The 27,795-nt window shown below is 69.0% G+C and overlaps 2 protein-coding genes across 6 annotated transcripts; one reads left to right on the top strand and one right to left on the bottom strand.

Annotated features, from left to right (window-relative positions):
* Positions 1 to 755: 755 nt before the first annotated feature.
* On the bottom strand, positions 756 to 12,109 carry GAL3ST4 (galactose-3-O-sulfotransferase 4). Of its 3 annotated transcripts, none has more exons than XM_078851032.1 (4): positions 11,920 to 12,109; positions 7,145 to 7,258; positions 2,633 to 2,945; positions 756 to 2,138 (listed from the first exon to the last, which is right to left on the bottom strand). In XM_078851032.1, the coding sequence occupies exons 2-4, from the start codon at positions 7,252 to 7,254 to the stop codon at positions 1,323 to 1,325; spliced, it is 1,239 nt and encodes a 412-aa protein (XP_078707158.1). In that variant the 5' UTR covers positions 7,255 to 7,258; positions 11,920 to 12,109; the 3' UTR covers positions 756 to 1,322. The 3 variants fall into 3 exon arrangements, with proteins under 3 accessions (XP_078707158.1, XP_078707159.1, XP_078707160.1); XM_078851033.1 differs by lacking the exon at positions 11,920 to 12,109 and adding an exon at positions 7,799 to 7,875; XM_078851034.1 differs by lacking the exons at positions 7,145 to 7,258; positions 11,920 to 12,109 and adding an exon at positions 5,133 to 7,085.
* On the top strand, positions 6,807 to 24,549 carry GPC2 (glypican 2). Of its 3 annotated transcripts, none has more exons than XM_078851031.1 (10): positions 6,807 to 7,068; positions 19,502 to 19,660; positions 20,570 to 20,880; positions 21,162 to 21,242; positions 21,660 to 21,825; positions 22,097 to 22,227; positions 22,436 to 22,576; positions 23,334 to 23,470; positions 23,738 to 23,913; positions 24,216 to 24,549. In XM_078851031.1, the coding sequence occupies exons 2-10, from the start codon at positions 19,552 to 19,554 to the stop codon at positions 24,461 to 24,463; spliced, it is 1,500 nt and encodes a 499-aa protein (XP_078707157.1). In that variant the 5' UTR covers positions 6,807 to 7,068; positions 19,502 to 19,551; the 3' UTR covers positions 24,464 to 24,549. The 3 variants fall into 3 exon arrangements, with proteins under 3 accessions (XP_078707157.1, XP_078707156.1, XP_073182979.2); XM_078851030.1 differs by lacking the exon at positions 6,807 to 7,068 and adding an exon at positions 8,607 to 8,831; XM_073326878.2 differs by lacking the exon at positions 6,807 to 7,068 and adding an exon at positions 16,528 to 16,687.
* The last annotated feature ends 3,246 nt before the right edge of the window (positions 24,550 to 27,795 follow it).

The following is a 27,795-nucleotide window of genomic DNA, read 5'->3' as shown; positions in this document are numbered from 1 at the left end:
GAGCCAGAGCGGCCGGCGGGGGGGGGGGGGGCAGGGTGCGCAGCCGAGCGCCGAGCGCATCGATCGGAGCGAGCACGTGGGGGGAGGTGCGAGCGGGGGAAACGGCCCCGCCCCCAGGGACACAGCGAAAGGGTGATGGACACAGCCAGTGACCAATCCCTGCGCTAGAATGAGGCGGGACTTCCTGGATTCCCCCCTCCCAACCTGGGATGTGACGGATGGAGCCGCTGCCCAACCCCGACCCTGGAAGGCCCTGAGGAGGCGGGACTTCCTGGTAGGCCGGGGCAAGGCCCAGGGAATGATGGACAGGTAAGGAGGACAAATCTGCTCCCGGGAGCTCCTCAGGGGGCGGGACTTCCTAGGTTGCGGGAGCCTGAGGCCCAGTGGGGGCGGGACTTCCTGGATTGCCGAGGGGCCCAGGGGAGGATTGACGGTTCCCAGGCCCAATAACTGTTGGGGCCACTGCTGGGGCCCTGCCCCAGGGAGCTTGGCCCAGCCTGGGCCTCTGGCCCTGGGCTGCCCCCCAACCTGCCCCCCACCCACTGGGTGGGGGCCGGGCTTGTGCTGCCGGACTGGGGGAGGGGTGGGGGGGGCTTCGGCTTCCCATTTCCCTCTTCTATGCACCCCCCTCCTCAAGACTCCTCCCACTTTATGCCCCCCCGGGGCCCCTCTTCTGTCCCCCGACCCCCCGGGGCTCGTTCCCTCTCTGCACCGCCCTCTGGGTTTCGGTTTGCAACTTATAATCGCCAGACCCGTTTCCTGATTTAATAACTTTATCAAAAGGAAACAAACCACGCGAAAGCGGGAACCGTTGAGTCGGGAATTTAACAAACGCAGTGGGGTGGTGAGGGGCGGGCGGGCGGGGGGAGGAGAGAGGTACCAAGGATCCCCCCCCTGCCGAGTACAGACCTCACCGGGCACCCGCTGCCCAGTTACAGGCCTGTGATAACAGACCAATAAATATTGTCCAGGTGGAGCCCGGAGACATCGGAGCTGGAGCAAGGCGGGGGCTGCGGCAGCCCCCCCAGCTTGAAGTGTGCAGGGTTTGGTTTGATGGCTCTCAGCCCCCCGGGCGCTGTACCCATTGTCCCAGCTCCGTCTGTCCATACCAGGAGCCAGGATATTGGGGGATCCCAGGGGGTTTTGTGCCCCATTGAACCCCCGTCTGTCTGTGCCAGGGGGCTGTGCCCCATATCTCCCTGTGTCTGTGCCGGGGGGCCGGATCTGTGGGGTCCCCACGAGGGTATGTACCGCGTCCCCCCCATCCTTCTGGGGCAGGGGGTCCGTACCGGGTGGAGGGGGTGGGGAGAGGCGGCCCCCAGCTACCTGCCCGCCCCTCCAGGCGCGCCCGCCGAGCCGTTGGCCCCGAACTGTCGGGCGTCCAGCCTGTCCTTGTACTGCAGCTCGGGGGTGACCAGGCGGGTGCAGAGCTGCTGGTCGACAGGCCCCAGCCCCGGCCGCAGCGCGTAGCCCAGGATCTGCGCCTGGCCGAACTGGAAGGGGCGGATCCGCTCGTCGGGGATGCCGGCCGCCTCCACGGGGCCCCCGCCCTGCAGGCAGCGCCTGGCCAGCTCCCGGCGCCGCTCCCGCAGCCTGGCCACCTCGGCCCGCAGCCGGGCCGGCCCGAAGGCCTCCACATGGCGCCAGAAGCTGCGGTTGAAGTGGGAGTAGAGCTGCCAGTCCAGGGCGTTCCAGGCCCGCAGCTGGGTGGCCTGGGCGGGGTCCAGAGGCCGCACGGCCCGGGGGCTGCGCTCGTTGTGCCGGAAGGCGTCCACGTCCTCCTCTGCCCAGCACAGCGCCTCCCGCAGCAGCACCAGCGACTCGTCGAAATGCTCCGTCAGCAGCACCAGCGGGAAGGCCCGGTCCAGCCGGGCCAGCGCCGCCCGCACGGCTGCGGGGCCCGGCGAGGCCGGCGGCGCCAGCCCGAAGTCGAACCACAGCAGGTTGCGGGCGTAGTGGTTGCCCCGCTCAGCCGGGTCGTAGAAGCGCACGGGCGCCTCCAGGAACTGGGCCAGCGAGCCCGCCCGGCGGAAGGCCGGCGCCACCCCCCGGTAGTAGGAGAAGGCAGATTCGGCCAGCGACCCCGGGTCTCGCACGATGGAGAAGTAGAAGCTGTCGGGGGGCATGACTTTCTGCACCTGGGGGAGAGGAACAAGGGAAGAGAGTGGGGCAGGGGGAGGGGAACCCCCAAATCCTTTCTCCTAGGGCCCCCATGCTCCCCCCTCAGAGCCCCCCCAGGCTCTCCCCCACACCCCCTCACAACTCCCCCCAGAGTCCTCCACGCTGCCCTCTCCCCTCAAGCTCTCCCAGCCCCCCCAGGTCCCCTCCCTGTGCTCCCCCCAAATGCACGGTCCCTGGTCCCCCCAAGCTCCCTCCCCCATTCTCCCCCCCCAAATGCATGACCCCAGCCCCCCTGAGTCCCGTCCCCCGTGATCCCCCTAAATGCATGGCCCCAGCCCCCCTGAGCCCCTTTCCCCATGCCCCTGAGCCCCCTCCCCAGGGCTCCCCCGGTATGCATGGCCCCTAACCCCCTGAGCCCCCTCCCCTGGGCTCCCCCTGAATACACGACCCCTGCCCCCCCAACCCCCTCCCAGCTGCCCCACTATCCTCCCCCCACCCCCCCCAGTCTCACCTCGGGCAGGTCGAAGCGCATGTGGTGACAGAGGATGTCGAAGCTGGGCCCCCCCGGCCGGTAGCCCTTCACCCGCCGGGCCTGGAAGGGGTAGGGGTACCCGAACTGGTAGCGGGGGGGCAGGGCGAAGCGCAGCCCCCGCGTCTCCCCGAACCGGTGCAGCAGGTTCACGATGGTGCTGCTGCCCGTCTTGTGCGTCTTCAGGAAGACGATGTGGTGCCGCGGCTGGCAGGGCCGGGAGGGCGAGGGGCCCCCCTCCTCAGCCCCACCCCCAGGGATCAGCCGCAAGTCGGGCAGCTGGTCCGGGGAGCCCCTGGAACAGAGGGGGGAAGTGAGAGACGGACAGAGACCCCGCTGACCCCCAACCATGGGGGATCCCCTCCCCCCACAGGGCTCACAGCCCCTGGCCCCCAACCATGGGGGATCCCCGCCCTCCCCAGGGCTCCCAACCATGGGCAATCCCCTCCCCTCGCAGGGCTCACAGCTCCTGACCTCCAACCATAGGGGATCCCCTCCCCACGCAGGGCTCACAGCTCCTGACCTCCAACCATAGGGGATCCCCTTCCCTCGCAGGGCTCACAGCACTCTCCAGACCTTGGAGGCTCAGAGGCCCCTGTAGCCAGACAGCCAGCCCCCCCCCCCCCCCGCCCCTCAGACCAGCATTGCTGGAAACACAGGAGGAAGCCGGAACAGGGCACTTAACATATATTCCAGCACAGCCTTTGAAGCTGTGAAAGCACAGGTGTGCTGCTACAATGTGCCTCTGGGAGCAGATACAAGGATTAAGCTCACAGCAGGCAGAGGCCCTGTGACAGACATGGCTCTTAGCCCCTACTAAATAGCGTGATGCACACACCCCAACATCCTAGGTGGGAAAATATTTACCCTGATAAAAGAAATGTCCAGTAGTCGAAACTTATTGTTTCTCTCCTTTGCAAGTGTAAACTACTCTTGCGAAAGCTGGCGTCACCCCGACAGACCAGCCTCAATTTGGCATAAGAAAGGAGAAAGAGAATAAAGGAGTACAGAGGTATAAGTAGGGGACCTACAGCACCATGATTTTTGAGTGCTTTTCACTATCTATCTGCTGGTCAGATAAGTGACAGCCTCCCAAGGCTTCTGCAGCTAAGAGGGTCCCTACGCCTTGTCCCTTATTCGTCTTTCTGCGGAATTGAGTGACCGATCCTGGCTTGGCACCGCTGGAATCGAGAGATGCAAGGAGGGTAAGAAGCACCCACACCTGATCTCCTATCTTTAGTGTACACATATTTTGAAATAGAGCTCTATACTTTGTTTTCTTTCTTTAGGATTGTGGCTTCAGTTTTGTAACTTGTTTGTGTGTGTAACATCTCTACATTTAAATAAGTAGGCACTAGCAATTTTGTAACCACATGATTAGAATCTAGCTTAATAAATTTTGGTAACCATTTATGCATAAGCCTGACTTGTTTTCTCTGGTTTACTGTAAAGCAGCCGACACAATTAAAGAACCTCAGCCGTTTGGGCTCTAAAGCCTGGCCATTAGGTGAGAGTACTAAGAGCCTAGCGTTGAGTTGTGCCGCCTCCATGGGGCAAACTCTTGGGGCACCTGTCAGTCAATCCTGGCTGCCCGCTGCGAAGGAGCTCTGAGCTCTAGCAGTTAAAGTCACGGGTGGTTAGGACCTTGGGGCATCCGTCAGCCTAGCCCGGGCTGCCCGCCGCGAAGGGACAGTGCGTCCTAGCGGTTAAAGTCACGGATGGTATAAACGGGCATAGCTGGCACCTCACCAAACATCCTTGGCCGTCGGCTAACAGCCCCCCTTTAGACTCCCTTCCCGCCCCCACCAGGGCTCCCAACCCCCAACCATGGGGGATCCCCTCCCCCCCATAGGGCTCACAGCTCCTGACCTCCAACCGTGGGGGGTCCCCTCCCCTCGCAGGGCTCACAGCACTCTCCAGACCTTGGAGGCTCAGAGGCCCCCCTCTGGACTCCCTTCCCTCCCCCACCAGGGATCTCCCAACCTGGAGGGGGGCATCCCCCTGCGCAGCCCTCTGGAGCCAGTCACCTCCTGCCCCTGTTAATACCCCTCCACCCCCCAGCAGGAGATCAGCCCTTTTGCCACCCGACCCACCCTAGCCCCCGGCTCCGTGTCAGCAGCGGGGCCGCCTCTAGCTGGAAGCCCCCGTTCATGGGGGCACGTGTGATTTTCCTTCCCCGGGGTGGCCCTTGGCGCTTGTCTGTGCTGAGTTTTGCCATGTGGATTTCGGACCCCTCCTCTAATTTGTCTGGGTGGTTTTGAATTCTGCTTCTGTTTCCCTTGCTGGCTTCTGAGACTGTTCTGTGGGCCTGCCTCAAAAACCAGACTAAAAACTCGAGATCTAGCGAGTCTGCCACTTCACCCCGCACCCATCAGGCCGATTGCCCCGTCAATGACAGAAATGACCCCGGGGTGTCAGGGTTTGTTTGTGACACACCAATGCTGGCTGCTCCTCGTCACCCTGTTCCCGTCCAGGGGCTCACCGCTGGCTTGTCATTCCCTGCGTCCCCTATGTTCCCCTTTGCAAGACCGGTGCCACATTTCCCCTTCTCCAGGCCGCTGGGCCTCCCCCGTCTTTCCAGGAGTTCTCCAAAATCGTCGCTAATGGGTCTGAGATGACTTCAGCTGGTTCCCGCAGTAGCCAAGGCTGAATTCAGGCCCTGCCGACTCGGTTACGTCCAACGTATCCACGGGGTCTTTAGGCTCTTCCTTCTCCGGTTCAGCCGGCGTTCCTTCCCTTGCTGTGCCCTGCAGCCTGGCAGAGAAGGGGTAGCTCTGTTCTCCTCAGGCTCTTGGGAATGCATTCGCTGTGGATGCTCTGGGGATGTTGGGGTCCGCCAGGGAACCACCCGGGTACAGCCCGGATGGCGGCTGGTTTCAGCGTCACCCCAAGCCGTGACTGGCGTTTGCCGGGATTGGGTCAGAGGCCCTGGAGCTTTTCTGCCTCTCTGCCGTCCCCGGCGCTGAGCGGACGCTGGCTGTTTCGGACGGCTCACCGCGGGGGAGAACACCTGTGTGCCAGCCGAGAGCGGCAGGACAGTGGAGTGTGGGTAGTTTGACCCGCGGGCCTGGCGTTAGCAGCGGGAACGGCTCACTCCAAGATGTGGTTATTGCTGCCCTGCTGGGTCAGGCCAAAGGGCCAGCACCAGAGCTTCAGGGGAGTTCTGGAGAGATCTGCCCCGACTGCCACAGCTGTCAGAGAGAGGTCTAGGGATGCCCAGAGCATGGGGCTCCGTCCCAGACCACCTCAGCTAGTAGCCATTGGTGGACCTCGCCTCCAGGAACTTACCCGGTTCTTGTTTGAACCCGGTTATACTTTTGGCCTTCACAGCATCCCCCGGCAAGGAGTTCCGCAGGTTAGTTGTGCGACAAAGTGCTTCTTGTTGGTATAAAGCCTGCAGCTTGCTAATTTCATCAGGCGACCCCTGGTTCTTGTGTTGTGTGAAGGGGTAAATAACACTTCCCTCTTCGCTTTCTCGGCACCAGTCCTGGTTTTATAGACCTGGATCGTATCCCCCCCTTAGGCGTCTCTTGTCCAAGCTGAACAGCCCCTGTCTATCTGCTCTCTCCTCGTACGGGAGCCATTCTGTACCCTGGATCACGTGTGCTGCCTTTCTCTGAATCTTTGCCAGCCCCACTTGCTCCCTTTACAGTGGGGACTGTGGCAGAGATTGTCCCGTTTACCCCGTCGTTCCTGCGTAAAACCTTCTGCAAAGTGGGGTTCCTGGGCGGGGCTCGAACAGGAGTTTTCTGGGGGGGGGGGGTACTCTGACCCAATCAAAGCTCAGACAGTGCCCTGGGCCATGTCTCTCTGTCTCACCCTGTGCACCGTTCCTAGGCCGTTTACTCCCCACGCGCAGACGGGCCGTAAACACTGCAGCCCTCTCGATGCCATGCATTCCCAGCTCCCCTTCCCCGCTACGCGGCGGGCCTCCGCTTTCCCCGTCTTCCTCCTGCTCCTGACGTCTTTAAAGCACCTTTTCTGCCTCCGGATCCTGGCCCGGGCTGGGTATAACTCATCCAGCGCCGGGGTCTGATTTCCTCCCGACCTGCCTTTCGTTTGTTTTCCTCTGCAGCAGTTGCCCCGGGTTTCCGCCTTGTGCGGGGTTCCCTTGGGATTATTAAGGCACTCCCGGTGGAAGCTTATTGGCCCCGTCCTAGTCTCCCCGCCCTCCCGTGGGAATGAAATTTCTCCCTCTTCTTTTCCCCTAGGGGCAGCCCAGAGGCAGGAGGCTGGATGGGAGTCGCGGGTTCAATGCACAGCGTGAGGAGCGCAGCACTCTCCCCTCGGCCCGGGAAGGACGGCAGTGGGCAGGGGGATTCGCAGGGTCTAAGGGCAGAGGGGACCGGCTGGCAGGCTCACCGGCTCCTAGAAACCTGGCAGAGATGCGCGGGCCCCCTCTCCCCCCGCCCATTAAGGTAGGTGCAGGCCCCGGTGGTTCCCCCCATGGCCAGCAGGTGGCGCCCCTGTTGCAGCTGCACCCTGGGGACTCACCTCCGCTGGAAAGGCACCCCCAGCAGCTGGAGGGTGAAGCCGATGGTCATGCACACGGCCAGGGCGGCCCCGAGGACCTGGAGCCGGCAGCACGCCAGGGGCAGCTTCATCCTTCTGCCGGAACCAAGAGGGGTCAATGGGACCCAGGTGTCCTGGCTCCCAGCGCCCCCCGCCCCCTGCTCAGACCCCCCCAGCCCTCCCTCCCTTCCCAGAGCTCGGGAGAGAACCCAGGCTCCCCACGCCCCCTGCTCTAACCCACCAGACCCCACTCCGCTCCCAGAGCCGGGGGGAGAACCCAGGAGTCCTGGCTCCCTGCCCCCCTGCTCTAACCCACCAGCCCCCACTCCCCTCCCAGAGCCAGGAAGAGAACCCAGGAGTCCTGGCTCCCAGCCCCCTGCTCCAACCCACCAGCCCCCGCTCCCGTCCCAGAGCCGGGGCGAGAACCCAGGAGTCCTGTGCCGTTAGTAGCAGCTCCGCTGAGCCTCTCTCTGCCTCATCCCATCCTGACCTCCTCCCTTTCCTCCCCCACAGCCCGATGTGCTGTTGCCTGCCAGGGGAGAGCCCCCCGACCCCGCTCCCCGCAGCTCAGCGCCCCTAGCGCAGCACGGGGGCATCGGGACCAGCGCTGACTGAGAGGGCAGCCGTGGGACCTACTCCCTGCATTGCCCTGGCTTGTTCTCTGTGTTGTCTCCAAGAGATGCTGCTTCCCAAGCAGGATGTGACACCTTCCCAGATGGGTCAGACAGGCAGACGGACAGACAGCTCTGTCTCCTTCCTCCCCCCCGCCCGCCCCCACCTCTCTTCCTGGGTTTCCTCTGCCAGTGCCCCTCACTCCTGACTGGCCACCCCTGCTAGCCCAGCCCTGCCCCCCCCAGCTCTGCCGGTGCCCCTCACTCCCGACCCACAGCCCCTGCCAGCCCAGCCCTGCCCCCCAGCTCTGCTGGTGCCCCTCACTTCTGCCCCGCAGCCCCTGCCAGCCCAGCCCTGCCCCCCCCATCTCTGCCGGTCCCCCTCACTACCGACCCACAGCCCCTGCCAGCCCAGCCCTGCCCCTCACTCCCGACCCACAGCCCCTGCCAGCCCAGCCCCCCAGCTCTGCCGGTGCCCCTCACTTCTGCCCCGCAGCCCCTGCCAGCCCAGCCCTGCCCCCCAGCTCTGCCGGTGCCCCTCACTACCGACCCACAGCCCCTGCCAGCCCAGCCCTGCCCCTCACTCCCGACCCACAGCCCCTGCCAGCCCAGCCCTGCCCCCCAACTCTGCCGGTACCCCTCACTCCTGACCCGCAGCCCCTGCCAGCCCAGTCCTGCCCCCCCCATCTCTGCCGGTACCCCTCACTACCGACCCTCAGCCCCTGCCAGCCCAGCCCTGCCCCCCAGCTCTGCCAGTGCCCCTCATTCCCGACCCCCAGCCCCTGCCAGCCCAGCCCTGCCCCCCCATCTCTGCCGGTACCCCTCACTACCGACCCGCAGCCCCTGCTAGCCCTGGGCTCCCCCCAGCTCTGCTGGTGCCCCTCACTCCCGACCCACAGCCCCCTGCTAGCCCAGCCCTGCCAGTGCCCCTCACTCCCGACCCACAGCCCCCATACTCTGAGACAGGGCCCCCCTCGGTCAGGCCGGCCAGCTCCTCCCAGGGCCTAGCAGGAAGGAAACCAGCCCTCCGGCTCCCGCAGAGGGAGCGACAGATTCAGGTGCATACTGGACAATGGTGGCCCATGTGGCTTCCTCCTCCTGCTCATTGGGGCCAGAGCGGGGGCTCCAGGGGGCTGGGTCAGGGTTCGGGGCTGGAGCGGGCCCTGAGCACTGTGTCTGTCCCAGGCTGGCGGAGGGGTCCCCCTGTCTGGCTGTCCCTCCCACGCCTGGCGTCTGACAACCGACCCCTAATGCAGCGCTAAGCTGCGGCTGAGCGGATTAGCTGGGCCCTGCCCCCCAGCAGATGGGAGAGGGGGGCAGGGGGTGAGGGAAAGGAAGTGAGGGGGCGCTGTCCCATAGGGGGCTCTGTCTGCTGGCACACAGGGCTGGCCCCAGTGCAGGGAGTGGGGCAGCACTAGGGGGCGCTGGGCTATAGGGAGGGGGGATGGGGCGGTGCTAGGGGGGCTGCGGTATAGGGAGGGGGACGGGGCAGAGCTAGGGGGCCCTGGGCTATAGGGAGGGGGGACGGGGAAGCGCTGGGGGGCGCTGGGCCATATGGAGGGGGGATGGGGAGGCGTTGTGGGGCGCTGCGCTATAGGGAGGGGGGACGGGGAGGCCCTGGGGGCGCTGCGCTATAGCGAGGGAGGATGGAGGGCTGCGCTATAGGGAGGGGGGTGGGGCGGCGCTATAGGGAGGGGGGTGGGGCGGCGCTAGGGGGCGCTGCGCTGTAGGGAAGGGGGACGGGGCGGTGCTAGGGGGCGCTGCGCTATAGGGAGGGGACGGGGCAGAGCTAGGGGGCGCTGCGCTGTAGGGAAGGGGGACGGGGCGGTGCTAGGGGGCGCTGCGCTATAGGGAGGGGACGGGGCGGTGCTAGGGGGCGCTGCGCTATAGCGAGGGAGGATGGGGAGCGCTGCGCTATAGGGAGGGGGGACGGGGCGGCGCTAGGGGGGCTGCGGTATAGGGAGGGGGATGGGGCAGAGCTAGGGGGCCCTGGGCTATAGGGAGGGGGGACGGGGAAGCGCTGGGGGGCGCTGGGCCATATGGAGGGGGGATGGGGAGGCGTTGTGGGGCGCTGCGCTATAGGGAGGGGGGACGGGGAGGCCCTGGGGGCGCTGCGCTATAGCGAGGGAGGATGGAGGGCTGCGCTATAGGGAGGGGGGTGGGGCGGCGCTAGGGGGCGCTGCGCTGTAGGGAAGGGGGACGGGGCGGTGCTAGGGGGCGCTGCGCTATAGGGAGGGGACGGGGCAGAGCTAGGGGGCCCTGGGCTATAGGGAGGGGGGACGGGGCGGTGCTAGGGGGCGCTGCGCTATAGCGAGGGAGGATGGGGAGCGCTGCGCTATAGGGAGGGGGGACGGGGCGGTGCTAGGGGGGCTGCGGTATAGGGAGGGGGACGGGGCAGAGCTAGGGGGCCCTGGGCTATAGGGAGGGGGGATGGGGCGGCGCTGGGCTATAGGGAGGGGGACGGGGCGGCGCTAGGGGGGCTGCGGTATAGGGAGGGGGACGGGGCAGAGCTAGGGGGCCCTGGGCTATAGGGAGGGGGGACGGGGAAGTGCTGGGGGGCGCTGGGCTATAGGGAGGGGGGATGGGGAGGCGCTGCGCTATAGGGACGGGGGACGGGGCGGCGCTAGGGGGCGCTGCGCTATAGGGAGTGGGGACGGGGCGGCGCTAGGGGGCGCTGCGCTATAGGGAGGGGGGACGGGGCGGTGCTAGGGGGCGCTGCGCTATAGCGAGGGAGGATGGGGGCGCTTTATAGGGAGGGGGGACGGGGAGGCGCTGGGGGGCGCTGCGCTATAGGGAGGGGGGACGGGACGGCGCTGTGGGGCGCTGCGCTATAGGGAGGGGGGACGGGACGGCGCTGGGGGGGCGCTGCGCTATAGCGAGGGAGGATGGGGCTGCGCTATAGGGAGGGAGGATGGGGGGCGCTGCGCTATAGGGAGGGGGACGGGGAGGCGCTGGGGGGCGCTGGGCCATATGGAGGGGGGACGAGGGGGCGCTGCGCTATAGGGAGGGGGGACGAGGGGGCCCTGGGCTGCGGAGCAGGTTGGGGGTTTGTGGGTGGGTGAGAGCTCGGATTCAGGGGGGCAGGGGCAGGGTGGGGCCCCGGCCGGCGGGGGCGTCGGCCGCATTTGGCGGCTGTGGACGGGGGCTCCGGCCAGCTGGCCCCGGGCCCCGGCCTCTCCCTGCCCCATCTGCATCCCATTAGCGAACCGCAGCCCCAGACCCGCCCCCACAGACAGGCAGGCCGGCCTCAGGGTCAGCCTCCTGTCCCGCCCAGCCCCACGGCCTGGGGCACCCACCCCGTAGGCAGGGAGCAGCGTGGGAGACTGGGGGGGCAGTGTGGGGAGAGGGGGCAGCATGGGGGCTGGGGGGCAGTGTGGAGAGATGCGGGCAGCTTGGGGTCGGGGGGCAGCGTAGAGGGCAATGTGGGGAGATGGGGGGCCATGGGGGGAGATGGGGGCAGCGTGGAGAGATGGGGCACCGTGGGGGCTGAGGGGCAGTGTGGGGAGATGGGGGGCAGCGTAGAGGGCAATGTGGGAAGATGGGAGGCCATGAGGGGAGATGGGGGCAGTGTGGTGGGCTGGGGGGCAGTGTGGGGAGAGGGGGACACCATGGGGAGAAGGGGGTAGGATGTGGGGCTGGGAAGTAGCATGGGAAGGGGGGGCAGTGTGGGGCAATGGCGGGCAGGACGGGGCTGGGAACTGCTTCTCCATCCCCGCCCCTCAGCCCCCCATCGCTCTCAGCAGTGTCTAGCCCTTCCCCACCCCCCAGATGTTTATCTCGGTGAGTCATGGCTAAGTTCATGGGGGGGGTCCTCGGGGTGTGTTTCACCCAGCCGGGGGGGGCGAGGGGACCCGTGTTCAGGGCGGGGTAACCCAGGGGTGCCTGCCTTTTGAGTCATGGGGGACAGTTAGGGGCCCCCAGCCCCCCATAGGCCCCTCCCTGCCCCAAGGGGGAGCCCCCCGAGTCCCCCTCACTCTGAAAGCGGATGCCCTGGGCTGTGTGTGCCCCCAGAACCTCCAACCCCCTCCCAGACCCTGAATCTCCCCGAAAACCCAGCCCCACCCCAATCCCCAGACCCCCACTGCGCCCCCCGGCCGGGTTCCGTGCACCCCCCCCGTGTCTGTCTGCTCCCCCCCAGGTACTCACCCTGCGTTGGGGGGGGGGGACCGGCGGAGTTTTCTTCAGTCCCACTCCCAGCAGCCGGGACCCCCCATTCCTGCGGGGGGAAACTATCCCCGAGACCCCCCCGGTCTGTCCCTGAGCCCCGAGACACAACCCCCCGTCCCCGGGGCGCCCCCCCAGTCTGCCTCACTCCCTCCAAACTTCTTCTCTCTTCTCTAACTTTTCTTCTCTGCTCCCTTTGTCTCGCCCCCCCCATCCCCCGTCTCCACCCCTCCCCCTTCTCCACCCCCAGCCCTCCCCCCCCCCCCACGTCTCCACCCCTCCCCAGGAGCGATGCCTTTCCCAGCTCTTCCCAGGATCCTTCACAACAAAAGTCCCATTCACCGGGATGGGGGGGGTGCATGGGGGGGAGTCTCTGACATGGGGGAGAAACAGCTGCCCCCCCAAAAAAACTCCCCCAGTCCCAACCTAGGCTGCTTTTCTCCCCCCCCCCGCCCCCCCAGCTTGTCCCGACAGGCCAGGCTGGGGTGGGAGGGGAGGAGTTGGCAACCGGAAATCAGGGATTGGGAGGTGAGAATCCACCAGCCCCATCTGTCTGCCCCCCAACCCCCCCTGCTGTCCCCCCTTTCCAGGTTTAATCCTCAGAGCAGCCGGCAGCTGGGGGCAGATCTGGGCGCCGGGGGCTCAACACCTAGACCGTCCCCCCCAAACCAAAGGGAACAAAGCCCAAAACAGGCCAGAGACCCCCAAGAAGTGGCCCCCGGGTCCTGCCCCCTGCATCCTCCCAGCCCCACAGAGACCCGCGGACAGACACAGGCCCCAACACGCAACCAAGACATGCAGATACACAGACACACGCAACATGGGCCAGCCCGGCACACGCCTCCGGGCGCAAGCTGGCAGCCAGATCACAGAGTCCCCCACAGAGACGCTGGTCCGGGAGCTGGGTCATCGCACACCACACGGACACGCCACGGCACACACACAGACACACATAATACACGGACACACCCACAGCACACGGACACACGGACACACCCAGGGGATGCACACATGACACACATGGGTGACACACATGCACACGACTCACGGACACACCCAGGGGATGCACACACGCCTCACGGACACACCACGTCACATGCACACGCACGTCACACGCACGGGGGACACACACACACGGTCACACACAGGGGAGGCACACACAACCTGACACACACGGGATCCTCACACAACACCACACACACCCAGGGATGCCCACCGGCAGAGAGGTCCGGGCCAGTCCCCTGTGTGTAGCTCCCCAGTCTCAGCAGGGCGCCCCAGCACCGAGCCCAGCCTGGCGGAGACCCAGGGACAGGCCCCAGCCACGGTGATCAGGCTGCGAGTTCATCCCAGAGGTGGCCGCATCTAGGTGCTGGGCGAGGGATCCCTGGGTCACCAGCCGCCCCGCCCCAGAGGTGGCCGCGTCTCGGCATCAGGGTCCCTGTGTCACTGGCTGCTCTGCCCCAGAGGTGGCCGCGTCTCGGCATCTGGTGAGGGGTCCCCGTGTCACTGGCCGCCCCGCCCCAGAGGTGGGCGCATCTCAGTGCTGGGCGAGGGGTCCCCGTGTCACTGGCCGCCCCGCCCCAGAGGTGGGTGCATCTCAGCGCCGGGCGAGGGGTCCCTGTGTCATCCGCCGCCCCGCCCCAGAGGTGGCCACGTCTCGGCCCTGGGCAGAAGCCCTGTGCATGACACAATTCTCCCTGTGGGTCCGTGGCTCCATCCTGGGAGATGCTGTTTCCTGACCAGCTGCAGGTTCGGGAAGTTCGAAGGGGCCTGGCTCCATTCCCAGCTGATGCGTAGGGTGCATTGACGCCAGCCCAGAGAGCCAGCCCTGGGCCATGCCCCATACCCTGGCACCCCCTGCCCCGATCCCCAGCTTCCCCCTGTCCCTGCCCCGGTCCCTGCACAAATGGGGCAGAGGGAACCAGGCCCTGTACCCACAAATCTTACTCCCCAGCAGGGACCCCTCACCTGGCGCCAAGATGCAGCCCCCTCTGGGATGGGGCACGGGGGCTGTTCATACAAGCCCCCCTCGCCGAGCGCTGGATCATGCCCTTCAACCCTTTCTGCCCCTAGCTGCGCCCCGCTTTTGGCCCCCTGCACCCGGAGAGCCAGAGCCAGTGTGCCACGCCGCCAGCACACAGACAAGGGCCCTTTGTTCTTTGTCCTGCTGCAGGGATTTGGTGACACCAGACTCCGGCGAGGGGGGTCTCTGGCTTTTCACTGGGTGGTGACCTTTAGCTTCCGCTATGGGGGGCTCAGAGTTGGGGGGCTGCGCCCAGCCAGGTACCAGCCCCGCCCCGGGTTCGGATTCCCCAACCCCCTGGTGCTACACAGGCATGGTCGGGACACAGCTGGGAGAGCGGGAAAGGGAGTGCCCCACAAGGCAGGGGGCAGCGTGGGCATTGGTGGGGAGAGTGTCCCCTGCTGAGCCCCCACCCCTTGCCCCACAGTGCCCCAGCACAGTGCTAACCCGTCCTATTTCCACCCCACACTATCTATCTATTTATCCATCCATCCCCATCCACCCCCTCTATCTATCTATCTATCCCCAGACACCGCAACTAATCTAATCTATCTATCTAACCATCCCCAGACACCCCTCTATCTAATCTATCTTATCTATCCCTATCCACCCCCTTTATCTGTCCCCATCCACCCCCCTATCTAATCTATCTATTCCCATCCACCTCCTCTATCTATCTACCTATCCCCAGACACCCCAACTAATCTAATCTAATCTATCTATCCCCAGACACCCCTCTATCTATCTATCCATCCCCAGACACCCCATCTATCTATCCCCACCCACCCCCTCTATCTATCCATCCACATCCACCCCCTCTATCTATCTATCCATCCCCAGACACCCCCTCTATCTATTTATCTATCCCCAGACACCCTAACTAATCTAATCTATCTATCTAACCATCCCCAGACACCCCCTCTATCTAATCTATCTTATCTATCCCTATCCACCCCCTTTATCTGTCCCCATCCACCCCCCTATCTAATCTATCTATTCCCATCCACCTCCTCTATCTACCTATCCCCAGACACCCCAACTAATCTAATCTAATCTATCTATCCCCAGACACCCCTCTATCTATCTATCCATCCCCAGACACCCCATCTATCTATCCCCACCAACCCCCTCTATCTATCCATCCACATCCACCCCCTCTATCTATCTATCCATCCCCAGACACCCCCTCTATCTATTTATCTATCCCCAGACACCCCAACTAATCTAATCTATCTATCTAACCATCCCAGACACCCCTCTATCTAATCTATCCATCCCAGACACCCCTCTATCTAATCTCTCTATCCCCAGACACCCCCTCTATCTATCTATCTATCTATCTATCTATCTATCTATCTATCTATCTATCTATCTATCTATCTATCTATCCCTATCCATCCCCTTTATCTGTCCCCATCCACCCCCTATCTAATCTCTCTATCCCCAGACACCCCCTCTATCTAATCTATCTATCAGGATATTTGGGTGAGTGGCTGGGGGTGTCTGGGAACAGGTATGTAGAGAGGGGGTGTATGGAGGGATGGGGGGTGTATGGCGAAACGGGGGTATAGGGCTGGCTGGGGCTCGACAGGAACAGGCAGATAAAGGGGAGGGGGATAGATGGGAACGAGACACCGCCCTGGACTCCTTCCCCCCCCCCCCCGCGACCCCCTCCCATCAGTGACAGACCCTCCAGCCTGTGCACCAGATGCACAAGCAGCTACCAGCTGTACCCCCAAGGGGACATGGGCAGCTCTGGGTCCTAATGCCTGCATGTGCAGGCCGGGCTGGCAGGGGCTGCGGGGCGGGAGTGCGGGGCACCGGCAGGGCTGGGCTGGCAGGGGCTGCGGGGCGGGAGTGCGGGGCACCGGCGGGGCCGCGGGGGGCAGGGGCTGCGGGGCGGGAGTGCGGGGCACCGGCGGGGCCGCGGGGGGCAGGGGCTGCGGGGCGGGAGTGCGGGGCACCGGCGGGGCCGCGGGGGGCAGGGGCTGTGGGGCGGGAGTGCGGGGCACCGGCAGGGCCGGGCTGGCAGGGGCTGCGGGGCGGGAGTGCGGGGCACCGGCGGGGCCGCGGGGGGCAGGAGCTGCGGGGCACCGGCGGGGCCGCGGGGGGCAGGGGCTGCGGGGCGGGAGTGCGGGGCACCGGCGGGGCCGCGGGGGGCAGGGGCTGCGGGGCGGGAGTGCGGGGCACCGGCGGGGCTGCGGGGGGCAGGGGCTGCGGGGCGGGAGTGCGGGGGGCAGGGGCTGCGGGGCGGGAGTGCGGGGCACCGGCGGGGCTGCGGGGGGCAGGGGGCTGCGGGGCACCGGCGGGGCTGCGGGGGGCTGGTCTCGCCGGCGGGCGCTAGGACCCGGGCCCCGGCGCCATTGTCTCCCGGCGGCGGCGGCCGGCGCTAGGGCCCCGCGGACGCCCCGCCGGCCGCTCCGCTCCCATTGTCTCGGCTGCTGCCGGCGCCGGGTGCGGGCTCGGCGGGGGACGCGGCGGCTCCGTTCTTCTCCGGGCCGGGCCGCCTCGCCGCCGCCGCGCGCCGCCCTCCCCGGGCCGGGCCGCTCTTCCCCCGCCCGCGGGGCCCTGCACCTCGCGCCATGGCGCCGCCGCTGCTCCTGCTCCTGCTGCTGGGGGCGGGCGGGCCGGGGGCGGCCGCGGGGGCGCGGGGCTGCGCCGAGGCGCGACGGGCGCTGGGCGCGCGGGGGCTGGGGCCGGGCGCGGTGCCCCCCGCGCTCATCTCGGGTAAGCGGGGCCCCCTGCGGCCGGAGCGCCCCCCACGGACCCCCCTGCGGCCGGAGCGCCCCCCGCCCCGCCCCCCCACGGGCCCCCTGCCCCGCCCCCCCACGGGCCCCCCCGGCGGCCGGAGCGCCCCCCGCCCCGCCCCCCCACGGGCCCCCCGGCGGCCGGAGCGCCCCCCGCCCCGCCCCCCCACGGGCCCCCCGGCGGCCGGAGCGCCCCCCGCCCCGCCCCCCCACGGGCCCCCCTGCGGCCGGAGCGCCCCCCTCGCGCCCCCCCGCTCCCCCACGGGCCTCCCTGCGGCCGGAGCGCCCCCTGCCCCGCGCCCCCTGCCCTGCCCCCCCACGGGCCCCCCCTGCGGCCGGAGCACCCCCCCCGCACCCCCCACGGGCCCCCCTGCGGCCGGAGCGCCCCCCACGGGCCCCCCTGCGGCCGGAGCGCCCCCCGCCCCGCCCCCCTGCGGCCGGAGCGCCCCCCCGCCCCGCCCCCCTGCGGCCGGAGCGCCCCCCGCCCCGCCCCCCTGCGGCCGGAGCGCCCCCTGCCCCGCCCCTCCCGCGCCCCCCCGCCCCGCCCCCCCACGGGCCCCCCGGCGGCCGGAGCGCCCCTCCCGCGCCCCCCCGCCCCGCCCCCCCACGGGCCCCCCTGCGGCCGGAGCGCCCCCCCGCACCCCCCACGGGCCCCCCTGCGGCCGGAGCGCCCCCCACGGGCCCCCCTGCGGCCGGAGCGCCCCCCCACGGGCCCCCCTGCGGCCGGAGCGCCCCCCACGGGCCCCCCTGCGGCCGGAGCGCCCCCCCACGGGCCCCCCTGCGGCCGGAGCGCCCCCCACGGGCCCCGCCCCGCCCCCCTGCGGCCGGAGCGCCCCCCCGCCCCGCCCCCCCTGCGGCCGGAGCGCCCCCTGCCCCGCCCCTCCCGCGCCCCCCGCCCCGCCCCCCCACGGGCCCCCCCGGCGGCCGGAGCGCCCCTCCCGCGCCCCCCCGCCCCGCCCCCCCACGGGCCCCTCTGCGGCCGGAGCGCCCCCCCACCCCCGCCCCCACGGGCCCCCCGGCGGCCGGAGCCCCCCCTGCCCCGCCCCCCCCGCGCCACCCGCCCCGCCCCCCCACGGGCCCCCCGGCGGCCGGAACCCCCCCGCCCCCGCCCCCCCACGGGCCCCCCGGCGGCCGGAGCGCCCCCCGCGGCGCCCCCACGGGCCCCCCTGCGGCCGGAGCGCCCCCCGCGGCGCCCCCACGGGACCCCTGCGGCCGGAGCGCCCCCCGCGGCGCCCCCCCCAGGAGCCCCCCGGCGGCCGGAGCCCCCCCTGCCCCGCCCCCCCCGCGCCACCCGCCCCGCCCCCCCACGGGCCCCCCGGCGGCCGGAACCCCCCCGCCCCCGCCCCCCCACGGGCCCCCCGGCGGCCGGAGCGCCCCCCGCGGCGCCCCCACGGGCCCCCCTGCGGCCGGAGCGCCCCCCGCGGCGCCCCCCCCAGGAGCCCCCCGGCGGCCGGAGCGCCCCCCGCGGCGCCCCCCCCAGGAGCCCCCCGGCGGCCGGAGCGCCCCCCGCGGCGCCCCCCCCAGGAGCCCCCCGGCGGCCGGAGCGCCCCCCGCGGTGCCCCCGGCCCTGCCCCCCCTGAGGGGCCCCCGGCGGCCGGAGCGCCCCCCCGCGCCCCCGGCCCTGCCCCCCCAGGGGCCCCCCTGCGGCCGGTGGGCCCCCCGCGCCCCCGGCCCTGCCCCCCCCAGGGGCCCCCCTGCGGCCGGTGGGCCCCCCCGCGCCCCCGGCCCTGCCCCCCCCAGGGGCCCCCCTGCGGCCGGTGGGCCCCCCGCGCCCCCGGCCCTGCCCCCCCCAGGGGCCCCCCTGCGGCCGGTGGGCCCCCCGCGCCCCCGGCCCTGCCCCCCCCAGGGGCCCCCCTGCGGCCGGTGGGCCCCCCGCCCTGCCCCCCCAGGGACCCCCCTGCGGCTGGTGGGCCCCCCTGCCCTCCCCTCCCTTGTGCCTCCCTCCACCCCATGTGCCCCCCTGCAGCCGGTACACCCCCCTGCGCACCCCTGCCCTGCACCCCCATGTGCCCCCCCTGTGGCCGGTGGCCCCCCTGCACCCCCATGTGCTGCCCTGCAGCGAGTGCCCCCAGTGCACCCCCTGCCCTGCACCCCCATGTGCCCCCCTGGAGCTCCCTGCAGCCAGCGCCCCCAAAGCATCCCCTTGCCGCCTCTTCTCTGAACCCCCCCCCCCGGTGCTCCCAGGTCCCCTGCAGTTAGCGCACCCAATGCACCCCCCGCCCTGCACCCCCATGTGTCCCCTGCAGCCAGAGCACCCAGTGTCCCCTCTGCAGCCAGTGTGCCCCCGGCGCCTTCTGGGGTCCCCCCCCCTGCAATCTCCCTGTGTTCTCTTCATTGCACCCTCATCTGCAGCCAGCGCACCCCCCTGTGCCGGCCCCTCCCCCCCACACCCCCTTCTCTGCTCCCCCACTGTGCTCCCTGGGCTCATGCCGGTAAGGGGGGGCACGCTGCATCCTGCTCCCATTGGGGCTTGAGCCCCAGCCCCAATCCCCCTCCGACACCCCCTGCTGGACGGGCAGCGGCCCCCATAGGGCAGGTCCAGTGGTGGGGAACGAGCCTGCAGCTCCCATATGAGCTAAATCCTCACCCAGTGGCCCCCTGCACCTCCAAGCATCTGACACTGGTTCCCCCCCGATCCTTAGACACGCGCGGGTGTGGGAACCAGGTGGTGGGGCTGGGGACAGCGGTGGCTCTCTGGGTGTGGCATGCGGGGGTCGGACTGTGTGTGGGGGGGGATCCTCGGGCCCCCCATGGCCAGGCACTGAGTGGTGGTGCCTTTCTCTGTCCCGCCCAGGGGAGCACCTGCGGATCTGCCCCCAGGACTACACCTGCTGCTCCAGCGAGATGGAGGAGCAGCTCAGCCTGCGAAGCGACAGGGACTTCCGTGCCCTGGTGGAGGACGGCGCCAGCTTCCTGTCCAGCACCCTGGCCTCGCGCCACCGCCGCTTCGAGGGTGAGAACCCAGGAGTCCGGGCGCCCAGCTCCCCTGCTCTAACCCCCCGGACCTGCCTCCCTTCCCAGAGCCGGGGGGAGAACCCAGGAGTCCTGGCGCCCAGCTCCCCTGTTCTAACCCCCGGACCTCCCTCCATCCCTCCCTTCCCAGAGCCGGGGGAGAACCCAGGAGTCCTGGCGCCCAGCTCCCCTGCTCTAACCCCCCGGACCTGCCTCCCTTCCCAGAGCTGGGGGAGAACCCAGGAGTCCTGGCACCCAGCTCCCCTGCTCTAACCCCCCGGACCTGCCTCCCTTCCCAGAGCCGGGGGAGAACCCAGGAGTCCTGGCGCCCAGCTCCCCTGCTCTAACTCCCCCCGACCTCCCTCCATCCCTCCCTTCCCAGAGCCGGGGGGAGAACCCAGGAGTCCTGGCGCCCAGCTCCCCTGCTCTAACCCCCCCAGACCTCCCTCCATCCCTCCCTTCCCAGAGCCGGGGGGAGAACCCAGGAGTCCTGGTGCCCAGCTCCCCTGCTCTAACCCCCCAGACCTCCCTCCATCCGTCCCTTCCCAGAGCCAGGGGGAGAACCCAAGCATCCTGGTGCCCAGCAACCCCTGCTCTAACTCCCCAGACCTCCCTCCCTCCCTTCCCAGAGCCGGGGGGAGAACCCAGGAGTCCTGGTGCCCAGCCCCCCAGGTCTGGAGCCCATGCATCCCCTGGTGGGGTGCTGAGCAGTCTCTGCCTGTCAGTGGCCTGGCTGGGCATCCCGGCCCCGAGCCGGGGTCTGACCCGTTTCGTTCAGGGCTGGGGTCGGACCGGGCACCCTGCCCTTACAGTGCGATGAGAGCGGGAGGCGTGTATGGGGGGCAGGGGCTGAGGGTGCCTTCAATCTGCCTTGACATCTCATGGAGCTTTTCCCCGTTCTCTGGTGCAGAGTTTTTCCGGGAGCTGCTGGCGGCCGCTGAGCGGGGGCTGCAGGCCATGTTCACGCAGACCTACGGCCGCCTGTACGCCCAGAACGCCCGGCTCTTCCAGGGGCTCTTCACCGAGCTGCGGCGCCACCAGCAGGGCGCCCGGCTCAGCCTGGACGAGGCGCTGGGCGAGTTCTGGGCCCGGCTGCTGGAGCGGATGCTGCCCCTGCTCAACCCCCAGTACCAGTTCCCCCCTGAGTACCTGGAGTGCGTGGCGCGCCAGGGGGAGGCGCTGCGGCCCTTTGGGGACGTGCCCCGCAAGCTGCGCCTGCAGGTGAGACTCCGGCCCTGCCCAGCGCTGCCAGCTGGGGCTGTGCGGTACCTGGGCCCCAAGGGGGCTGAGCTGGGGGGAGACCGTGGTGTCCTCTCCCACAGCTCCCCATGCCAGGGCGGGGGGCTCTTGGCCAGGGTCCCTGGGAGGCCGGGGGTCTGGGGCGCGGCCAGGGTCCCTGGGAGGCCGGGGGTCTGGGGTGTGGCTGGGGTCCCCGGGGGGCTGGGCTCTCTGGGCTGGGGGGATCTCTGGGGGGCTTCCCTCACCCCTCCTGTCCCCCCCAGGTGACGCGGGCGTTTGTGGCAGCTCGGGCCTTTGTGCAGGGACTGGCCACCGGGCGTGATGTGGTCACCAAGGCCTCCAAGGTGAGTGGGGGGGAGGCATGGGAGGGCAGAGGGGGTGTGGGGGGCTGCATGGGGGGGCGGAGGGGCTGCGGGAGGAGGCATGGGAGGGCAGAGGGACTGTGCAGTGGGGATGCAGAGGGGATACTGGGGGAGGCGTCTCTCTGTCCTTCTGGCTGCCCTTTGGAGTCGACCCAGAGCCTGGAGACCCCCCTAGATTTTCCTCTCACACCCCACAAAGCCTGAGGGGCTGCTTGGGGCTCCCCTGTCGACACCGCTGGGGTCCCCAGCAGAGAATGCCAGCTGGGGAGTGGGTCCCCTCTCTTCCCTCATGTCCCCCCAGTGCAGTGTCTGGAGGGGGCGGGTCCCCTCTCTGCTCCCCGTGTCTCCCCAGTGCAGTGTATGGGGGGGTCCCCTCTCTGACCCCCGTGTCCCCCCCAGCTGCCCCCCAGCGGCGAGTGCCTGCGGGCCGCCATGCGCATGTCTTCCTGCCCTCTGTGCCGTGGGACCCCGGCCCTCAAACCCTGCAATGCCTTCTGCCTCAACGTCATGAAGGGCTGCCTGGCCCGCCCGGCCGAGCTGGACCCCGAGTGGAACCGCTTCCTTGGTGAGACCCCGGGGCGCTGGGGGGTGGCACAGGATGCTGGGTGGGCGGCATGGGGCTAGAGGGCAAGGGTGCTGGGGGGGAGGGTGTGGAGGAGGGTGTCTCCGCAGGGGACTCTCCCCACCTGGGCTTTGCCCCCCTACCAGCTTATGTGGGTCCCCCATGGGGCTGGCACTGGTTGGGGGCTGTGAGCCCCACGGGGGATCTCTGGGAGGGGCTCCCCCTTCCCCATGGTGTAACTCAGCCTCCTGCCCCTCTCCCCCCGCCTCCCCAGATGCTCTGATCCAGGTGGCCGAGCGGCTGGAGGGGCCCTTCAACATGGAGCTGGCTGCCGACTCCATCGGGGTGAAGATCTCGGAGGGGATCATGTACCTGCAGGAGAACGGGGTGCAGACCTCTGCCAAGGTTAGGGGCTCGCGCTGCCAGGGGGGGCGGGGGTGCTGCTGGAGGGATCTCACAACGCTGCGGGTGGGGGCTCTGCGAGGGGAAGCTACTAGCGTGGGGGCAGGGGCGCTGCTAAGGGGGAAGCTCGCAGAACCAGGTGGGGAGGGTCTGGCTGGCTCTGAGCTGGCCCCGCCCATCCCCATCTCCCCCCCTTTGCCCCTACCCCCAGGTGTTTCAGGGCTGCGGGACCCCCCGCCCGGCCCCCGCCCGATCCCGCCGTGCCGCCCGGGATGACACCAAACGTCGCTTTCGCACCTACCTGCCCGAGGAGAAACCCACCACAGCTGCAGGGACCAACCTGGATCGACTGGTACGGACCCCCCGAGGCCTCCCCCCCCGCTGCTGCCCCCCGAGTCCCCTGTTGCCCCTGCCCCAATCTCCAGGGTCTGACGACACCCAAGCTTCGGAGCAGGCCTGTGGAGGAGCCCAGCAGCGTGCCATATCCTCCCCAGAGCAGCCACCTGGCCTCTGTGAAGGAGCCTGGGGGCTCCTGCCCCCCCCACGAACTCTTCCCCACTGAGCCAGCCGCCTGGAAGAGCCTCTCCCCCTCTGCAGGGAGCCTGGCGCCCAGCACAGTGGGGGCCGTTGGTCGCCTGCACCTGCATGGGCAGCCGGCAGGGTGGCACGGAGGCGAGGAGGTGCCCCTCGGAAGGCAGCACTTCACCCCGACACTCTTCCCTGGGCGCTGGGGCTGGGGCCGGGCCTGCCTGCCGAGAGGCGGGGGACGGTCTCCGTCCTCTGGGGCACTGAGGGGGCAGATGAGACGTTCCCCTCCTCTCTGTGGGGTTCTCCGTCGAGACGGGGTCACCGGCACTCACCCCAAGAGCAGACTTAACCCTTTTACACCCGCGTGGAGCAGTGCCAAGCGCAGAGGGAAACTGAGGGATGCACAGGCTTTGCAGGCATGTTTCAGAAAACTTCCCCCCATCACACCTTGGCCCCAGCCCTGCTCCCTGGAAAGACTGGTGTGGACCCCCTGGGGTGGGGTATAGCGGCTCACGTCCCCCAGCCAGCCCTGAGGAGCTGGCCCGTGGGCGCTGATCCCATCTGCCGCCCCCTGCCCCCAGGTGACGGACGTGAAGGAGAAGCTGCGGCTGATGCGGGGGTTCTGGGTCACCCTGCCCCACACGCTCTGCAGCGACGGGAAGGTGGCGGCTGATGTGACAGACGAGGACAAGTGCTGGAACGGGCAGGCCCGGGGCAGGTGAGGGGGGCAGGCTCAGCTGGGCAAAATGGGGGGGATGGGGGACAGGGGGAGCTTCCCCAATAGCCAGCGCTCCTGCCCCATGGCGCCCCCTTCTCGGAGAGGCCAGGGCTTGGGATGCCAGGAGGACACCCCCCCACGCACACACGTACATACACACATTGGGAGAGGCTGGGCTGGGGTACCCGGGCGCTCCCTCCAGCTGGTGCTCCACCCATCCCCCACCCGCCGTGGGGAGCGGCGCTGTCTCTGACCCCCTCTCCCTAGGTACCTCCCGGATGTGACGGGGGATGGGCTCGTGAATCAGATCAATAACCCGGAGGTGGAAGTGGACATCGGGCGGCCCGACCTGCTCACCCGCCAGCATGTCCTGCAGCTGCGGGTGGCCACCAGCCGCCTGCAGGGGGCCTACGGGGGCCAGGACCTCGACTTCCAGGACACCTGTGAGTCTGGAGGGTGGGTGGGGGCCCCCCGTGGGCTGGAGGGGGTGGGGGGGACCGCTCCCCTACTACAAGGCTGTGCGTTCCTTGGAGGGGCTCTGGCCCCCTGCCCATGTGGGTGATGGGGATGGGACCCGGGCGGCGAGTGCCTCGTCACCTGTTCTCCTGGGGTCCAGGGCTGGGGGGGTTGATCCCCATGTGTCCCCCACAAACACCCTCTCCAGGCCCTTGCAGCCCCCCCAGGGAGGCGTGGCTGGAGGGGCCCCCCATGTCTCTGACACCCCCCCCCTTTGCTCTGGATGCAGACGAGGACGGCAGTGGCTCAGGAGGGGGCGAACGGTACAGCGAGGACTGGCCGGCTGGAGGGGGCAGCGTCAGCAATTCGGGGTCCCGCCCCCCGGACTCCCGTTCGCCCCGCAAGGACCGGCCTGGCAAGGGCTCCAGGCAGAACCACCGCGTGGCAGGCAGCAGCAGCCATGCCGCCTCCTGGGGGGGCCCTGCCCTCCCCCTCCTGCTGCTCCCCGCCCTGATGCTGCCTCTGCTGGGGCGGTAACTCCCCAGGCGCCTTGAATGTAGGGGGGATCCCTCACTTGGGGTGCAGCTGGGGGGGACTTGCATCTTCCAGGGGCTCCCCCGCCAGCCGGGGGAACTGGGGGGGGGGCGTTGGGGGTGGAGAGCGAGATGGGAAGTAGCATTAGGGGAGGAGGGATGGTGGGGGGTAGCAGGTGAGGTTTATCTAGCCCCCCAGGGGGAATTGCCAAGGGGAGGGAAGGGGGGCTAGGTTAGTTAGGCCCTGAGCCGGGGCTGAGCATGGACGAATGTACTGGGGGGGCAGGGTGTGGGCCCCACACAGAGCTTTTATTTTTTTACTTTGGTTTTTTTTACAGGGTGTATTTATTTGGGGGGTTGTTTTTTAATGAGGCAACGGCCAGGTTAATTTTTTATAGGGTGGGTGGTGGGGGCAGGACTGATTTATTTCCTAGTCTCTTTCCAGAACATACATTCCCCCCCCCCGCCCCCCAGCTCGCCCTGCCCCGGTGGCCCAGCTCTGAGCAGCCCCAGCGAGTCTCGGTCTCTCTCCCCCCGCCCCAGTATCCACCCTACAGCAGGGCAGGGAATGGGGCGGGAGCTCCTGGCTTCCCGCAGCAAGGAGTGGTCCTGCCCCACTCCCCGCAGTGCCCCTGCTGGGGGAGGCCGGGTCTGGAGAAGCCGGGCACTCCCCTCCAGCAGGGGGGCAGCGTCCCCAGGGCTGCTGGGCGTGGGGCGACTTTCCCGGGCCTGGCACAAGGGGTTTTGTAGCACAATGTACAGTAGATGCCGATCTGGCTTTTTAAGGGAACGAACCTTTTTTTAACGAGTTTGGACGACTTCTCCGTGTTGGTTTTGTCTTTTTTTTATCACACAATAAAACATTTAATTTATTGACTCTCATTCTGGTAGGATCTTATGCAGGGGTGGGGCGCAGGGGGCTGTTTTCATGGGGCCGCAGCGCTGGGACGTGGCCCCTCTGGGGTGGGGTGCGGAGGCAGGGTACGGGGGAGCCCCTCGCCCACTGCTGGGACGTGGCCCCTCTGGGGTGGGGTGTGGGGATGGGGTACAGGGGCACCCCTTGCCCAACACTGAGATGCAGCCATCTCTGGGGTGGGGGAAGCTCCTGGGAGATGGGGGGGAGGACAGCAGTCAGGGAAGGGGCGTGGCTTCTGATTTAGAGCCCTGGCAGGGGCGGGTCTAATCTGCAAGGGGTGGGGCCAGGGGAGGGGGCGGGGCTTACCTGACACAGAACCCCGGCAGGGGCGGGGTCTAATCTGCAAGGAGTGGGGCCAGGGGAGGGGGCGGGGCTTAGCTGACACAGAACCCCGGCAGGGGCGGGGTCTAATCTGCAAGGGGTGGAGCCAGGGGAGGGGGCGGGGCTTAGCTGACACAGAACCCCGGCAGGGGCGGGGTCTAATCTGCAAGGGGTGGAACCAGGGGAGAGGGTGGGGCTTCTGGGGGCAGGGCTGGCTGGAGAGGGGGAGCTTCTCCCCCGAGGGTGGGGGGCGTCTCAGAGGCCGGCGGGGGCGGGGGCGGGGGCGTGGTCTCCGCTCAGGGGGCGGGGCGGGAGGAGGCGGGGCTAGGCCACAGGGAAGGAGGGGGCGGAGGGAGAGCGGTTCCGCGCCTGCGCAGTGTTGGCGCGCGGGCTCCTCGTGCTGGGCGTGGCCTGAGCGTTTCCCGCGCTGGGCCGAGGCTGAGGAGAACGCGGCCGGTAGAGCGGCGCGCGCGACAGCGGCCAGGCGGGTGAAGGGAGCGCGAGACTCCACCCCACGTGACTCCCCTTCCCTTATTCTAAGTAGGCGATAGAGGGGCGCGAGCCCCGCCCACCCAGCTGCCGTTGGGGGCTCGAGACCCTTCCCCTCGCGTGACGCCCCCCCAACGGCCGTGAGGTGCAGGGCGGGGGTCTCAGTGAGGAGCAGCCCCGCCCCTGTGTTCTGTGGGGGGTGACTCCCCTCAGTGTGTCCCGGGGGGGGGAGGGTGACTGCCCCCTGGCGGGTCCCTGTGGGGGGAGGGGGTGACTCCCCTCAGTGTGTCCGGGGGGGCGTGACTGCCCCCTGGCGGGACCCTGTGGGGGGAGGGGGTGACTCCCCTCTGTGTCCTGGGGGAGGGTGACTGCCCCCTGGCGGGACCCTGTGGGGGGAGGGGGTGACTCCCCTCTGTGTCCTGGGGGAGGGTGACTGCCCCCTGGCGGGACCCTGTGGGGGGAGGGGGTGACTCCCCTCTGTGTCCTGGGGGAGGGTGACTGCCCCCTGGCGGGACCCTGTGGGGGGAGGGGGTGACTCCCCTCAGTGTGTCCTGGGGGGGGTGACTGCCCCCTGGCGGGTCCCTGTGGGGGGAGGGGGTGACTCCCCTCAGTGTGTCCCGGGGGGGGGAGGGTGACTGCCCCCTGGCGGGTCCCTGTGGGGGGAGGGGGTGACTCCCCTCAGTGTGTCCCGGGGGGGGGAGGGTGACTGCCCCCTGGCGGGACCCTGTGGGGGGAGGGGGTGACTCCCCTCAGTGTGTCCTGGGGGGGGTGACTGCCCCCTGGCGGGGCCCTGTGGGGGGAGGGGGTGACTCCCCTCAGTGTGTCCCGGGGGGGGGAGGGTGACTGCCCCCTGGCGGGTCCCTGTGGGGGGAGGGGGTGACTCCCCTCAGTGTGTCCCGGGGGGGGGGTGACTGCCCCCTGGCGGGACCCTGTGGGGGGAGGGGGTGACTCCCCTCAGTGTGTCCTGGGGGGGGGTGACTGCCCCCTGGCGGGGCCCTGTGGGGGGTGGGTCCCCTCAGTGTGTCCCGGGGGGGGAGGGTGACTGCCCCCTGGCGGGGCCCTGTGGGGGGAGGGGGTGACTCCCCTCAGTGTGTCCTGGGGGGGGTGACTGCCCCCTGGCGGGACCCTGTGGGGGGAGGGGGTTACTCCCCTCAGTGTGTCCTGGGGGGGGTGACTGCCCCCTGGCGGGGCCCTGTGGGGGGAGGGGGTTACTCCCCTCAGTGTGTCCTGGGGGGGGAGGGTGACTGCCCCCTGGCGGGTCCCTGTGGGGGGAGGAGGTGACTCCCCTCAGTGTGTCCTGGGGGGGGTGACTGCCCCCTGGCGGGGCCCTGTTGGGGGAGGGGGTTACTCCCCTCAGTGTGTCCTGGGGGGGGTGACTGCACCATGGCGGGTCCCTGTGGGGGGCGGGTCCCCTCAGTGTGTCCTGGGGGGGGTGACTGCCCCCTGGTGGGTCCCTGTGGGGGGCGGGTCCCCTCAGTGTGTCCTGGGGGGGGGGTGACTGCCCCCTGGCGGGACCCTGTGGGGGGCGGGTCCCCTCAGTGTGTCCGGGGGGGGAGGGTGACTGCCCCATGGCGGATCCTTGTGGGGGGCGGGTCCCCTCAGTGTGTCCG

Source organism: Lepidochelys kempii, chromosome 28 (assembly GCF_965140285.1).
Source record: "Lepidochelys kempii isolate rLepKem1 chromosome 28, rLepKem1.hap1, whole genome shotgun sequence".
Lineage (NCBI taxonomy): Eukaryota > Metazoa > Chordata > Testudines > Cheloniidae > Lepidochelys > Lepidochelys kempii.
Note: the sequence above shows the minus strand (reverse complement) of the source record. Positions and strands in the feature narration are given on the sequence as shown.

What these genes read in the sequence shown, in the direction of transcription:
- GAL3ST4 (XM_078851032.1), bottom strand. Translation starts at nt 7,254, where the DNA reads ATGAAGCTGCCCCTGGCGTGCTGCCGGCTCCAGGTCCTCGGGGCCGCC. An exon ending in GGGGTGCCTTTCCAGCGGAG is followed by an intron (nt 2,946 to 7,144) that starts GTGAGTCCCCAG and finishes CCTCTGTTCCAG; the next exon opens with GGGCTCCCCGGACCAGCTGC. An exon ending in TGCGCTTCGACCTGCCCGAG is followed by an intron (nt 2,139 to 2,632) that starts GTGAGACTGGGG and finishes CCTCTCCCCCAG; the next exon opens with GTGCAGAAAGTCATGCCCCC.
- GPC2 (XM_073326878.2), top strand. Translation starts at nt 16,543, where the DNA reads ATGGCGCCGCCGCTGCTCCTGCTCCTGCTGCTGGGGGCGGGCGGGCCG. An exon ending in GCGCCACCGCCGCTTCGAGG is followed by an intron (nt 19,661 to 20,569) that starts GTGAGAACCCAG and finishes TCTCTGGTGCAG; the next exon opens with AGTTTTTCCGGGAGCTGCTG. An exon ending in AACGGGCAGGCCCGGGGCAG is followed by an intron (nt 23,471 to 23,737) that starts GTGAGGGGGGCA and finishes CCCTCTCCCTAG; the next exon opens with GTACCTCCCGGATGTGACGG.